We start from the raw sequence: 16,031 nt of genomic DNA on the forward strand, positions 1-16,031 counted from the left end.
CAAGTATGCCACCTGAAGGTTGCAGGAACAGCAACTCATATTCCGCTCTGGAACCCTGCAGCCCAATGGTATCGATGTGGATTTCACAAGGTTCAAAATCTTCCCTCCCCCCACTGCATCTCAAAACCAGCCCAGCTCATCCCCACCTCCCTAACCGTTCTCCTTCTCACCCATCCCCTCCTCCCACCTCAAGCCACACCCCCATTTCCTACCTACTCATCTCATCCCGACCCCTTGACCTATCCGTCCTCCCCAGACTGACCTATCCCCTCCCTACCTCCCCACCTACACTCGCCTTTATTGGCTCCATCCCCGCCACTTTAACTTGTCTGTCTCCTCTCCACCTATCTTCTCCTCTATCCATTTTCGATTCGCCTCCCCCTCTCTCACTATTTATTTCAGAACTCTCTCCCCCTCCCCCATTTCTGATGAAGGGTCTAGGCCCGAAACATCAAAAAGCCTTTCTGCTCCTAAGATACTGCTTGGTCTGCTGTGTTTATCCAGTTCTACACTTTGTCATCTAAGACCATAAGGTGTAGGAAAAGTAGTCTATTCAGCTCATCTATTGCTCCATCATTCATTGAAATCACGGTTGATCTGATAATCTACAACTCCACTTTCTTGCCTTTTACTCATAACCCTTAATTCCCTAATTGATTAAAAACTGTCTCTTTCAGCCTTAGTGGCTGTCTGTGGTTTTCACTGATTCTGTATCCTTCGAGAGAAAATAATCTTCCTCATCTATGTCTTAAATGGATGATTCCTTACTCTAAGACCTAAACGCTCCCACAAGGGCAATCAACTTCTCCACATTATTTTGTCAAGATCCCCTAAGAACATCAAAAGTTTCATTAAGGTCTCCTCTCATTCTCCTAAACTCCAATGAATGCTAGCCTAACCTACTCAACTTCTCATTTGAAAATCCGTCCATACCTAGGATCAGCCCTAGTGAACATTTACTGCCTCCAATGTCAGTGTAGCTTTCCTTACATAAGTATGATAGTTGTGGTATGACAGTGTCTTGTATAGTTTTTGCAAGAACTCCTTATTTTTATACTCCGTTCCCTCTGATATAACACATTTCATATAAAGAACAGCATTTGTTACTTGAAAGGTGACATCCAACTGGAGTAGACAAAATTAATAAAACCAAAAGAACTGCAGATGCTGTAAATCGGAAACAAAAACAACGTTGCTGAAAAAGCTCAGTAGGTCTGGCAGCATCTGTGGAGAAGAAACCAGAGTTAACGTTTCAGGTCTGGTGACCCTTCCCTTTGTTGTTGTAGACAAAATTAATGTCAGAGGACAAAAATGCAAATCAGTCAAAAATATTGAGCTACACATAAAATTATTATAAAAAAGGGATTGAATTGAAAAGTAGACAAATTAATGCTAAGCCAGTAACAGGATGGACTACACTCAAAGTATTGTGTGCATTTCTGGTTACTATATACAAAACAAAGGTAAAACGGCACTTGGAAGGGTATAGAAAAGATGTACAATGATGCCTGAAATGCCCAGGTCCTTGTATCACGAAAGGATTGGCAACTGGATCTCTATTATAAAAATGCTAATGGATGACCTGACGGATATGATGTAGAGGTGCCTGTGTTGGACTGGGGTGGACAAGGTCAGAAATCACATGACACCAGGTTATAGGCTAACAGGTTTATTTGAAAACACAAGCTTTCAGTGCCTCAGTCCTTCAGGTGTTAGTGAGAGGGTAGTGTCAGACACAGAATTTATAAGTAAAATATCAAAGGTTCACATGATTGATGTGAGAGGACTGTGACTTGAAGGAATTCAGGGATGTACGTATACATATTAATCAATTAAAACCTTCTAACAGATTAAAGATTTAACATCATCTTAGGTTTGTTTAGTACATTCTCATCAATGGTGTGAACCTTTGATCTTCTACTTTTAAATTCTGTGTCTGATACTACCTCTCTCACTAACACCTGAAGAAGGACTGATGCTCCAAAAGCTTCTATTTTCAAATAAACCTGTTGGACTATAACCTGGTGTCATGCGATTTCTGACCTTGACATAACAGATGCATCGAAAATTAAATGTTTTTGACAGAGTGAATGTGGAAAGAATGTTTCCCCTCATGTGGGGAAGAGCACAATTAGAACCTATCTATATTAGATAGTCATCCAGTGGGGAATTCAGAAGAAAGTTCTCTAACCCAAGAATGGTGACAATGTGGAACTCACTATCACAGGAAGTGGTTGATGCAACGCAATTAGTATTGATGTATTTGAGGAAAGACCAGACAAGTATACGGGGAAGAACGAATGGAAGGTTATAATCCTGGATACAGATGAAGATATATGAAAATAACGAATGGATTTTTAATTTGGCTGAAAGGTCTTTTTCCTATTCCTGGAGTATGTTCAATTAACTCCAGAGGACAGGACAAGGCTAACATTAATTAAGTATATGAGTGTGCAATGTCTCAGAAAATAAAAAACAATGGAATATCAATTGTAGAAAATTACAACTTTTTAATGTCACAGGAAGGGGATACAATATCTTGCAAAAGAGTTGAAAAGAATATTAGTTCTGATCTCTTTTATTATACTAACAAACCCACAGGAACAAATTACACAAAACACTGTTCCCTATTCAAAAATTCACTATTCCTCTCAAGATGCCATTCAATTGTCACAAAATCTTCAAAAGCTCAACATTTTGAAAGCAGTAATTTAGTCAAACTCTTTCTGACTGTACTTTTGAAAATATCAAGTGTCAGGAAATAAAACAAAGAGCTAAAACAGGCCTTTTTGTCATTTTTTTTCAACTTAAGCGTTATACTGTGTTGTATATGTGCCTTGCAACTTGGCAATGGAGAAAGGTCACTGACCATGCTCTATCTGACAAGAGAAAGCAATCCCAAGAAACAACAGAAGCAACATGGCATTCACCGGGTATACAGGTATCTGGAATCTGTTACATGCTCTTGCAAACAAGAATACTTTTCTATTGTTAGAGCTCAATTACCTGTGTAACCACTATTCAAGTTGAAAACGATGCAAGGGCCCTACAGTGAACTGACTTCAAGAGTTCTTAGGAATAGGAGTCTGTGAGTGAATCAAAACTCTATAATTCAAACAAACAATTGATTAAATTGACATTCATACACTTTGAGATAAAGTGTAGATTTGACTTCAATTTCAGCGAGTTTAAGTAGTACATAGCATCAGTCTATTATTTATGGATACTAAGTAGGATTATGACATTGAGCGAATGCATAATAGCTACCTGAAAATTGTTAGACAGTTCACTATTATAGCGTTTAATTTTATAGCAGGTGTGGGTTTTCATAATACATATTGTATGTTTTATAATGGATTTCTCATTATGTTACACTCAACAGTACTGAGAATGTGATGGGGAAAGTTTACAGGAAATAAGTGACATAGAGAATGCAGTGCTATATACAAGACTTTTAGATATTATATTTATATTTAAATAAATTATATTGAGTAATTATTATTGTATTCATGCAGAAAATGAAAACTCTTTATAAACCCTCTAAACCTTTTTCCAGCGTTGTACACCCTGAATTTCCTTAGCCTGCGCTACAATCAACACCTGCTTCTCCACTACGTGCAGTAAGTTTCACTCTTTAACAATAAGTTAAATCAAAGTATAGTCATAAAAATGACAACAGTGGCATTTTAATATGGGGCGACTGGATTCTATCTTCATACCCTGGACAACACTGCAGAACAATTAAGTTCCATGAGATAGTTTTGTCATTGTTTTCTGTTACTGCAGTTCAGTTCCACAGGCACAGGGACCCCTTCTGTGCCTCATCAAAGTGGCCAACTTGTGGAAGCCAAATGGTGAATATTATCATAGCGTACATTGTAACACAAAATATCCAGTTCTGTCAGTTACTTATCCCAACAACCAAGCGACACCTTTAACATACAATTCTTTACATTTCAGTGACTCAATAAGAACGTCTGACCTTCTGCATTTCTAAAACAAGTGTCTCATAATAAATATTAAGGAAAATCTGACATGTCTGTCCATCTTCATTTTAGATATGTCATTCTTTGGCATCACTAATTCCTCCAGTAGTGATGGCAAATGTAGCTTCGTTCTCTGGTAAGTCTGGGCTGAAAGCCAAGTAAAAAAAAAATTAATGGCAAGACCAAAACAAAATCACATACAATTTTTAGCGTAAACATAGGCCATTTTGTTTCTGCCAAACCCTCCTTTCAATCTTTTTAATTTTGATTTAATTAATGTTTTGTATGTTATATGTCATGTAAGTGATAGGCTAAGTAAGTGGCAAAATATTGACAGATGGAGTATAATGAGAGAAAATCTAAACTCATCTACTTAGCCAGGTCGAATAGGAAATTATATATTATTGAAATTGAGAAAGATTGCTAAAATATGGCACAGCGGGACCTATTTCACCTGGTAAATGAATCACAAGGGTTAGTATGGAGGTGCAGTAAATGGTTACAAAGGCAAATGGAATGTTGTTACTCATTGCAAGGGTAATGCAACACCAAATAGGGACATTTTACGACAATTTTACAGGGTGATGGTGAGACCACAACTGGAGTATTATGTAAAGAGATAAAAGGAACTGCAGATAACGAAGTGTGGGGCTGGATGAACACAGCAGGCCAAGCAGCATCTTAGGAGCACAAAAGCTGACATTTTGGGCCTCGACCCTTCATCAGAAAAGGGGGATGGGGAGAGGATTCTGAAATAAATAGGGAGAGAGTGGGAGGCGGACTGAAGATAGATAGAGGAGAAGATAGGTGCAGAGGAGAGTATGGGTGGGGAGGTAGGGAGGGGATAGGTCAGTCCAGGGAGGACGGACAGGTCAAGGGGACGGGATGAGTTTGGTAGGTAGGAAATGGAGGTGTGGCTTGAGGTGGGAGGAAGGGATAGGTGAGAGGAAGAACAGGTTAGGCAGGCGGGGACGAGCTGGGCTGGTTTTGGGATGCAGTCGGGGGAGGGGAGATTTTGAAGGTGGTGAAATCCACGTTGATACCATTGGGCTGCCGGGTTCCCAAGCGGAATATGGGTTGTTGTTTCTGCAGCCTACAGGTGGTATCATTATGGCACTGCAGGAGGCCCAGAATGGACATGTCGTCTAAGGAATGGGAGGGGGAGTTGAATTGGTTCGTGATTGGGAGGTGCAGTTGTTTACCGCGAACCGAGCGTAGGTGTTCTGCAAAGCGATCCCCAAGCCTCTGCTTGGTTTCCCCAATGTAGAGGAAGCCACACCATGTACAGCGGATGCGGTATACCACATTGGTGGATGTGTAGGTGACCATCTGCTTGATGTGGAAAGTCATCTTGGGGCCCGGGATGGGGGTGAGGGAGGTGGTGTGAAGGCAGGCGTAGCACTTCCTGCGGTTGCAGGGGAAAGTGCCGGGTGTGGTTGAGTTGGAGGGGAGTGTGGAGCGGACAAGGGAGTCGTGGAGAGAGTGGTCTGTCCGGAAGGCAGACAACGGTGGGGTGGGACTGTAGATGGCGGAAGTGTTGGTGGATGATGCATTGTATCCGGAGGTTAAGACCACAAGACCATAAGACATAGGAGTGGAAGTAAGGCCATTCGGCCCATCAAGTCCACTCTGCCATTTAAATCATGGCTGATGGGAATTTCAACTCCACTTCCCTGCACTCTCCCTGTAGCCCTTGATTCCTTGTGAGATCAAGAATTTGTTGATCTCTGCCTTGAAGGCATCTAACGTCCCAGCCTCCACTGCAATCCATGGCAATGAATTCCACAAGCCCACCACGCTGGCTGAAGAAATGTTGTCTCATTTCAGTTTTAAATTTACTCCCCCTAATTTTAAGGCTGTGCCCACGGGTCCTAGTCTCCCTACCTAACGGAAACAACTTCCTAGCGTCCACCCCTTCTAAGCCATACATTATCTTGTCAGTTTCTATTAGATCTCCCCTCAGCCTTCTAAACTCTAATGAGTACAATCCCAGGATCCTTAGCCGTTCATCATACGTTAAACATACCATTCCAGGGATCATCCGTGTGAATCTCCGCTGGACACGCTCCAGGGCTAGAATGTCCTTCCTGAGGTGTGGGGCCCAAAATTGGACACAGTATTCTAAATGGGGCCTAACTAGAGCTTTATAAAGCCTCAGAAGCACATCGCTGCTGTTATATTCCAACCCTCTTGAGATAAACGACAACATTACATTCGCTTTCTTCATCATGGTCTCTGCCTGCAAGTTAACTTTTAGAGAATCCTGGACCAACACTCCCAGATCCCTTTGTACTTCTGCTTTATGAATTTTCTCACCATTTCGAAAATAGTCCATGCCTGTATTCATTTTTCCAAAGTGCATAACCTCACATTTACTCACATTGAATTTCATCAGCCATTTCCTGGACCAGTCTCCTAAACTGTCTCAATCTTTCTACAGCTTCCTCACCTCCTCAGTATTACCTGCCTGTCCACCTATCTTCATATCATCGGCAAGCTTGGTGGAGTGGGGTGGTATGTGAGGACTAGGGGGATTCTCTTTGGGCAGTTATTGCGAGGGCAGGGTGTGAGGGATGAGGTGCAGGAAATATGGGAGACACGGTCGAGGGCGTTCTCGACCACTGCGGGGGTGGGGGGGGGGGGGGGGGGGCGGCGGTGATGTTGCGGCTCTTGAAGAATAGGAACATCTGGGATGAGTGGGAGTGAAATGCCTCATCCTGGGAGCAGATGCGGCGGAGCCGAAGGAATTGGGAATAGGGGATGGAGCTTTTGCAGGAAGTTGGGTGGGAGGAGGTGTATTCCAGGTAGCTGTGGGAGTCGGTGGGCTTGAAATGGACATCAGTTTGTAGGTGGTTGCCTGAGATGGAGACAGAAAGGTCCAGGAAAGTAAGGGATGTGTTGGAGATGGTTCAGGTGAACTTGAGGTTGGGGTGGAGGGTGTTGGTGAAATGGATGAACTGTTCGAGCTCCTCTTGGGAGCATGAGGCGGCGCCGATACAGTCATCAATGTAACGGAAGAAGAAAGGAACTGCAGATGCTGGAGAATCCGAGATAACAAAGCTTTTGTGCTCCTAAGATGCCGCTTGACCTGCTGTGTTCATCCAGCTCTACGCTTTCTTATCTTGGAGTATTGTGTAGTTTTGGTCTCCTTAATTGAGAATGGATATAATAGCATTAGGCACAGTTCAGAGAAGTTTAATTCAACCTATTCATGGGATGAAGGTATTATCTTATGAAGGAAGTTTGGACAAGTTTGGCCTGTATCCACTGGAGTTTAGCAAAAAACACATTGAGAAAAGTTCTTGAAGGAATTTGATAGGGTGGATATAGAGATGGAATCAGGGAAACCAGTTTAAAGGGGGTCTCTCATTTAAGACTCAGCTGAAGAGGAATTATTTTTCTCTCAGAGAGTCATTGGACTATAGAATTCTCTTCTCCAGACAGCAGTAGAGGCAGTACCAGAAAATATTTTTAAGCATGGGCCATGTATATTCTTAATTAACAAGAGAGTTAAATGTTATGGAGGGCCAACATCAAATCTGCTATGGATAAATGTTGCAAACCCACTGGGGCAAATGGCTCACTCTTGTTGATAATTTGTTCTTCGTGTGCGTGCGTGCGTGCGTGTGTGTGTGTGTGTGTGTGTGTGTGTGTGTGTGTTAGTTATTGAAAGTTGGTCTTTGCATCAATGTCTGCTGATTCTTCACCCTGAATTTTGTTTTTGGCCGTTTTTGTCAGCAGTTGTAATCTCATTAGTATATCATAACCTTTCTTCCTTCATTTAATTACCTAGATTCCCCTCAGGTGAATGATGCACTTCAGATCTGTATCTTCCCATTCTTTGGGAAGACCCTAAGTGAAGATCAGACTAGGGAGAAAGTTGAAAGGAGGAAAGAAAGAAGCATTATAAATTTGTGGCAAGTGAGAATTGTATGTCTATGTTTGAATGTATTATTTTTATTTCCCTACTTCTCTCCCATCTTTCTTTCCATCCCATGTTGTTGGTGGTGCTATACAGCCATGTGTTATGGCAGGTAAGGCAGTAGGAAGTGTTGTTTGGCAGGAAATGAGGCATGGTGAATTGGTGAAATGCTGGGGAAAGGAGGGCTACTGTTACTACACTGACCTCCTCAGATAAATAAATGTGAAAAATGTTACAAACAGGTGAGGAGTGTCAGTTGGTTCCCCTCTTTTTAACATCCTCTCCATCGGTCACAATAAATATTTCTGCTTCTTTTTAGCACATTTTAAATTTAAACATGGTACATTATTTATATGTTAACTTAAAATGCAGTGGTTTGCTAGAAAATGAAGGAATTAATTACAAGTTTTCTTGTGTGAAAAAAAGAATTTTAATACCTACTAACCCCAAGGAAATACTAATAAAATATGATATCAAACTCATACACAAGTACAAATAATAAGTTTGAAAGGGCATGTATCTGGTACACTGAAACAGGGAGACAGAGAGAATGAAAGTGGCAATGTTTAAAGAGTTATTACAGCCTTTAAGGTGTTATAAATTGAGACAGCAGTTATTTAATTGTTGACTAACATCTTGGTAGTGATGAAGTTAGTGATATCTTCGAGTTATCAGTAAATGGTAGTTTCTTACTTTGCATTTATTGAGCCTCTGTTTTCCAAGATGATGAGAGAAACACACAAGAGATAGAGCAAGCATCTTCCAGTTCTTGTTGACAACTCAATTTTCACATCTCTATTTTCAGTGTGTATTCCTGAGTCAAACTCCACTGTATTTCCAAACTGGCTAACTAGCATGTAAAACTTATATCTCTGAACATGTGAAATTATCATACAAGTGTGAATTAATATAGGACGTGCAGATTTCTTGATGCTGACTTAGTTGCTTGGTTTTGATGTCTTTAGACAAAATTAGTCATTTCAATAGAGACAGTTTTGTTTATTCCATGTAAATGTACTCATAGTAATGTGGTCAGTCAGCTGGACTTCATAGAATATAGGTTCCCTGATTGGGGCTGTTAATCTGGAACAATCAGGGAGCCCTGGCTGACAGATAAAAAGGGGAGTGTCAGAGATACTGCCACTCAGAGAGCTGACTTGGAAGAGGCAGACTAAAGTCAAGGACCGCTCATGTGTAAATAAAGGGTGACTTGGTTATGGATACTAGCCTCTTTGGAGTAATTTCAGTGGTGTCAAAAATTAAGCATGCTCCCGAAGAAACAGTCACAGTAGTCATTTTTGTGTTGGGGTAAGCATTTCTTTCATCATGCCTTTGTTTGGGAAGCTCGGCTTGTTTGACCCTGCCGTTGAGGACTGGTCCCAAAATTTGGAAAGAATACATTACTTTTTCTGGCAAATGACATCGTGGCAGACAAAATGCAATGGGTAATTCTCCTGACAGCCTGTTGTGTTATATTATGTTTTGTTATTAGCAGCCAAATTTTCCCTGAGGCACGACATACTGAAACCTTTCAAGAATTGATGGACGTAGTTGGGGAATGTTACGACCCTAAGCCTCCTGTAATTCTGAGATGGTATCGTTTTTACTTGGCTATTTGAGAACCAGGGGAATTTATATCAGGATGTTTGACGAGACTAAGACACCTGGCAGAAGCCTATGACTTTGGTTTAACCCTTAATGATACGCTCAGAGAGTGTTTGGTATATGGAATTAATAACGTAACTTGTGCAAAAAACACCTAACAGCTGAAGTCTGACAGGATTTCAAAAATGTACTACAATGGGTTTTATCATTGGAAAATGCAGCAAGTGGAGCATAACAGTTGCAGGGCATTCCAATGGATGTAGACACCCTCCGCAGTCTGACTGAACTTGGGGAACACCACTGGAGTGCAGGCAATTGCACAGCCTCATTCAGGACATATCCTGAACATTGTAAGCCCGCAGCAAAAACTCCAAAACAAAGCAAAGCCTTTGTCAAACCGTTAAATTTTAACGGTGAATACAATAGTATTAAAGTACATAATTTAACATGATGTAACATGCCATAAATTTTTGAACTTACTGTATATAGCACTATTTGCTTCTGAAGTGTTAAAAGATTACACATAAATACTGAGTTTTAGGGTGCGTCTCATTAAGAACAAATCATCTTGTCTCCAAGTTTGTCAATTGTACATTTATTATGAATCCTGCAATGGACTTTACACGTGCACTGAACATTGTTTCTGCAAATACACATTACCTGTCATAGATTTTTGCAATGCGTAGTTCACCTCGGCCTTTCCGCAGACTGATCCTTGTAGTAGAGGCGTGAGCCAGAATGTGACCACCAATTGGTTTTTTTGGATCTGCCTGGAAACTTGGCAAGACATCAAGGAACAAAAATCAATAACAAGAAAAGGCGAAACACTGCTAACTAATTGTGAAACCATGCCAAAAATATAAGCTAGTGTATGCAACGGACACATTCTTGGTCTTCACTTCAGTGAAAGGAGAGTTGTGCTTCGCTAAGAGTTCTTTGAAGTAACAAATAATATCGATGAAGGGGACCTGCAGGTGGATAATACAACACATTTGTTTAGATGCCACATCAAAGGTTACTGGTCAGTGAGAGTTCACAGTGTGTGGGTAACACAGTACTATGGAGAGAAGATTGGTCATAGTGCCCTATAGTGTGGAAAGAACCCATTTAGTCTGACCCTCTGAAAAGCAGAGGCTACCCTATCCCTGGAACTCTGCATTTACCGTGGCTAATTCACCTAGCTTATATATCCCTGGACACTGAGGACAATTTAGCATGGCAAATCCACCTAACCTGCACATCTCTGGACTATGGGAGGAAACCAGAGCACCCATCAGTAAACCATACAGATGGGCGGACAATGTGCAAGCTCCACACAGAATCAAACCCAGGTCCCTGTGAGGCTAACCACTAAGCCACTATGTCGCCCTGGTCATCTTACAGGAAGCATACAGTGGGAATGAATATTTAACTTTCACACTAGCAAGCTATAATTAATGGAGTGCTGAGGAGATAAGTACTGGGACCTCAACCATTTACAATATACAATTTCATAGATAGTAGGAACTGCAGATGCTGAGGAATCTGAGATAACAAGGTGTAAAGCTGGATGAACACAGCAGGCCAAGCAGCATCAGAGGAGCAGGAAGGCTGCCGTTTCGGGCCTAGGCCCTTCTTCATTTGCCAACACAAAGACAGATAGGAGAGAAAATTGTGAAGAGGACATAATGAGCCAGTGGGCAGAAGTTTGGTAGAAGAAGCTATAGTGTGGAAAAATATGAACTTGCCGACTTTAGCAGAAAGAATAGGAAAGCAGGATATTATTTAAGTACTCAGTACTCAGTGGTACAGAGGGATCAAGGTATTCTGGTAGCACACATGGACTATAAAATGCTATTATGCAGGCACAACAAGTGATTAGGACAGCAAATGGAAAGTTTTCATTTGTGGCAAGAGGACTGCAATATAAAAATAGTGATATTTTGATCAGTTGTGTTGGGAATTGCGAGACTACATCTTAAGTACTGTGGACAGTTTTGGGCTCCTCACTTAAAAAAGGATATAATTGTATTTCGAGCAGTACAGGGAAGCCAATCTTCCAGCTATGGACAATGCGGCCCAGGCACTTACCAGCCTTTGTGAAATAAAAGCCCTTCCTTGGACATCACCTTTAAATTTTTCCCCTTAAACCTATGCCCCCTAGTATATGACATTTTCACCCTGGGAAAAAGACTGACTAGCCACCATATCCATGCCTCTCATAATCTTATACTCTTCAATCAGGTCATCCCTCAGACTTGAAGACTCTAGCAAAAATAGTGCAAGTTTCTCCAACCTCTCCTTAAACAAGTACAATCCAATCCAGTAAACATCCTGGTTATCCTCTTTTGCACCCTCTTGAAAGATTCTACATATCCTTTCTCTAATGTGGTGACCCGAGCTGCCCACAATACTCCAAAGTGGCCTAACTGAAGTCTTACACAGCCACAACATGATTTGCCAACTTTTACACTCAGTACACTGACTGATGAAGGCAAGCATTTTATAAGCATTCTTTTATCACCTTATCCATTTGTGTTTCCACTTTCAGGGAGCTATAGATTTGCAAACCAAAATTCCTGTGTAAATTAATCCTCCTAATTGTCCGGCAATTTACTTTCTTCTTGCACTTGACCTCCCAAATGCATTTACCTCACACTTGCCCAGATTAAACTCTGCCATTTATCCACCCTACTTTTGAACTGATCATAACCTCATCTACCCATTGACAACCTTCCTCACTATCCACAACTCCACCAACTTTCACATTGTCTGCAAACTTACTGATAAGACCACTTACATTTTCATTTCTGAAGAAAGGTCCCGACCCGAAACATCAACTTTCCTGCTCCTCTGATGCTGCCTGGTTTGCTGTGTTCTGTCAATTCCACACTGTGTTATCTCTGACTCCATTTTTCAAGAACCCGGATGCACCTAACAATTTCTGCCCCATCTGAGACCCTGGCACTAAGAGAGTCCTAGTCAACATTGGGGGAATTGAAATCATCCACTTCAACATCCCAACTATTACATTTTTCCAGGATCTGCTTATATATCAGTTCCTCTTTCTCCCACTGGCCATTAAGAAGGGTAGAGTATAGCCCTGTGATTGTGATTGCACCTTACTTATTACTAAGTTCTACCAATTTGACCTTGCCAGATGAGTCTCCAAGAGTAGTCATAAATGGGTTATTTTCTAGTTTGCAAGATATATTGAGCATTGTGCCACAGATATGAGTGCTGGACCCTCAAAGTTTTACAAATTATATGAATGACTTGGGTGAAGGCTTGATTGTCAAGTTTACTGATAACACAAAGATAGGAAAATAAGTACTGAAGAGCACATTAGGAGGCTACAAAGGGGTATAGGTGAAATTCAATCAGCCATGATCTTACAGAACGAATGGGCAGGTTCGAGGGTACAAATATTCTACTCTTACTTCTATTTCTTATGTTTTTCTAACAGATCTGATAAATAAGGTCAAGTTTTAGAACACGAGAATAGTAACAATACATATAACGCTGGTCCAGTTCAATTCCCATGAATGATAATCCCCAGGATGTTGCTGAAAGCAGATTCAGTGATGGTGATACCATTGAATTTCAATGGACAGTATCAAGATTTGCTCTTTTAGCAATGGTCATTGCCTGGCATGAATGTTACTTGCCCTGTATCAGCCCAACCTGAATATTGCCTTAGTTCTGCTGCATAAGGACATGAACTGATTCAGTTTCTGAGGACTGGCAGCACAGAACCTCTTCAGAGCTGAAGTATAATATCACTGGAAAACAGGTAGGTGATTGGTGGGTGAAGAACATATCTCCCAGGTTAGTCCACAATAGGTTGTGAAAGCACTGACCTTGCCCTCATTAGTCTACCATCTCAGAGGTATATGTCTATTTGAGTACTGGTAGAAGTGATCACCCTCATGGGGACAAAGTCCCATCTTCACGCTAAAGTTAATTTCCACTGTATTGTGCAGCACTACCATTGCTGGATCAAAATCTTTGAACTCTTTTCCTAACAGTATTGTGAGTGAACCTACACCAGATGGACTGCAGCAATTCAAGAAGGTGTTTGATGTCTCCTCAGAAAAGCCTTCTTTGACTTCTTATTCAATTTTACACAGTCATACAGTTATTTTGTCTCATAGTTCTATTAAGTATATTAGGGATGCTTTTCTGCTTCAAAAGTGCTATTAACTGTAGGCTGTGGAGAACAACTGTTTATTCAGCATCATAATGTGGCTAAATAGATGGTGTAGGAGGGAGGATTTCAGTGGGATCTTTTCCAGGGCAGATGGGGCCTGTACAAGGAAGACAGGTTGCATCTAAACTGGAGGGGCACAAATATTCTGGCTGGGAGTTTTGTTGGTGTCACTCAGGAGGATTTAAACTCACCTGGCAGTTGATTGGTTGGGGGGGGTGGGAACTAAAGCAAAGGTGATGGACTGAAAGGGAACTAGTCAATAGGGTCAGTGAGAATCAGCGTAAGAGCAAGCAAGCTGTGGTTGCTGATCAAAGCAGATCTAGTGGACTGAAGTGCATCTGTTTTGATGCAAGAAGTGTAACAAGCAAGGCAGATGAGTTTTGAGCTTGGATTAGTACTTGGAAGGATGATGTTGTTGCTGTTACAGAGATTTGGTTAAGGGATGAACAGGATTGACAATTTAGCAATCCATGATACAGATGTTTCAGGCAGGATACAGGGGGAAATAAAAGGGGGCGGAGAGTTGCACTACTTGTTGAGGAGAATATCACAGCTGTGCTGCAGGAGGATACCTCAGATGGCTCATACAGTGAGGCAATATGGGTAGAGCTCAGGAACAGGAAGGGTGCAATCACAATGTTTGGGGTTTACTATAGGCCTTACAACAGCCAGCCAGAGATAGAAGAACAGATATGTAGGCAGATTTTGGCAAGATGTAAAAGTAATAGGGTTGTTGTCGTGGGTGATTTTAACTTCCCATATATTGACTGGGATTCACTTATTGCTTGGGGCTCGGATGGGGCAGAGTTTGTAAGGAACATCCAAGAGGCCTTCTTGAAACAGTATGTAGGTAGTCCAAGTAGGGAAAGGGGCCATACTGGTCCTAGTACTAGGGAGTGAGCCTAGCCAGGTGGTCAAAGACTCAGCTTGGAAACAATTCGGTAAGCTTTAAGGTACTGATGGATAAACTGTGTCGTCAGGTAAAGGTGCTAAATTGGGGGAAGGCTAATTACAACAATATGAGGCAGGAACTGAAGAATGTGGATTAGAAGAAGATGTTTGATGAAAAATCAACATATGGTTTATTGGAGGCTTTTAAGTGTAAGTTGCTGGGAACTCAGAACCAGCACATTCCTTTAAGGATGAAGAATAAGTATGGCAAGTTTAGGGAACCTTGGATAACAAGAGATATTGTGAGCCTAACCACAAAGAAAAAGGAAGCATTTATCAAGGCTCGGAAGCTGGGAACACATGGAGCAAGGACTGAATACAAGAAATGTTGAAAGAAACTTAGGAAGTCAGGAGGGCTAAAAGGGGTCATGAAATGTCATGGGCCAACAGGATTAAGGAAAATCCCAAGGCTTTTTAAACATATATAAACAGCAAGAGAGTAGCCAGGGAGAGGGTTGGCCCACTCAAGGACAGGGAAGGGAATTTATGTGTGGAGCCAGAGGAAATGGATGAGGTATTAAATGAGTACCTTGCATCAGTATTCACCATAGAGAAGGACTTGGTAAATGATGAGTCTCGGGGAGGGTGTGTAGATAGATAGTTTGGGTCATGTTGAGATCAAAAGGGAGGAGGTATTGGGGGTCTTGAAAAACATTAGGTAGACAAGTCCCCAGGGCCTGATGGGATATACTCCAGAATACTGAGAGAGGCAATGGAGGAAATTGCTGGGGCCTTGAGGGAAATCTTTGTATCCTCACTGGCTACAGGGGAAGTCCCAGAGGATTGGAGAATAGTCAATGTTGTTCCGTTGTTCAAGAAGGGTGGCAAGCATAATCCAGCTAATTACAGGCCGTGAGCCTTACGTCAGTGGTAAGGACATTATTGGACTGGATTCTTCATGACAGGGTTTACTCCCACCTGGAAATCACTGAGCGTATTAGTGAGAGGCAACATGGTTTTGTGAAGGGATGATCGTGTCTCACTAACTTGGTTGAGTTTTTTTGAGGAAGTGACAAAGATGATCAATGAGGGTAGGGCAGTGGATGTTGTCTACATGGACTTCAGTAAGGCTTTGACAGGTTCCTCATGGCAGGCTGATGCAGAAGGAAAAGTTGCATGGGGTTAGAGGTAAGCTTGCAAGATGGATAAAAAACTGGCTCAGTCATAGAAAACAGAGGATAGCAGTGGAAGAGTGTGTTTCTGAACACAGGGCTGTGACTAGTGGTGTTCCTCAGGGATCCGTGTTGGGACCTTTGCTATTTGTAACATAAATAAATGTTTTTGAGGAAAATGTAACTGATCAGGAAGGTTGCAGATGACACAAAGGTCGGTGGAATTGCGGATAGCGATGAGGACCGGCAAAGGATGCAGCTGGATA

At 41.6% G+C, this 16,031-nt stretch overlaps 1 protein-coding gene across 1 annotated transcript in view; it reads right to left on the reverse strand.

The window, feature by feature from the left end:
- Window positions 1-4,063: 4,063 nt before the first annotated feature.
- dmc1 (DNA meiotic recombinase 1) overlaps window positions 4,064-16,031 on the reverse strand; it is a 151,112-nt gene continuing 139,144 nt past the window's right edge. The window contains exons 13-14 of the mRNA XM_048521125.1: window positions 10,174-10,290; window positions 4,064-4,133 (exon numbers count right to left, since the gene is read on the reverse strand). Coding sequence (XP_048377082.1) covers window positions 4,064-4,133; window positions 10,174-10,290 — 187 coding nt within the window. The remainder of the gene's footprint in view (window positions 4,134-10,173; window positions 10,291-16,031) is intronic.

The sequence above is a fragment of the Stegostoma tigrinum genome, chromosome 38 (assembly GCF_030684315.1).
Source record: "Stegostoma tigrinum isolate sSteTig4 chromosome 38, sSteTig4.hap1, whole genome shotgun sequence".
Classification (NCBI taxonomy): domain Eukaryota; kingdom Metazoa; phylum Chordata; class Chondrichthyes; order Orectolobiformes; family Stegostomatidae; genus Stegostoma; species Stegostoma tigrinum.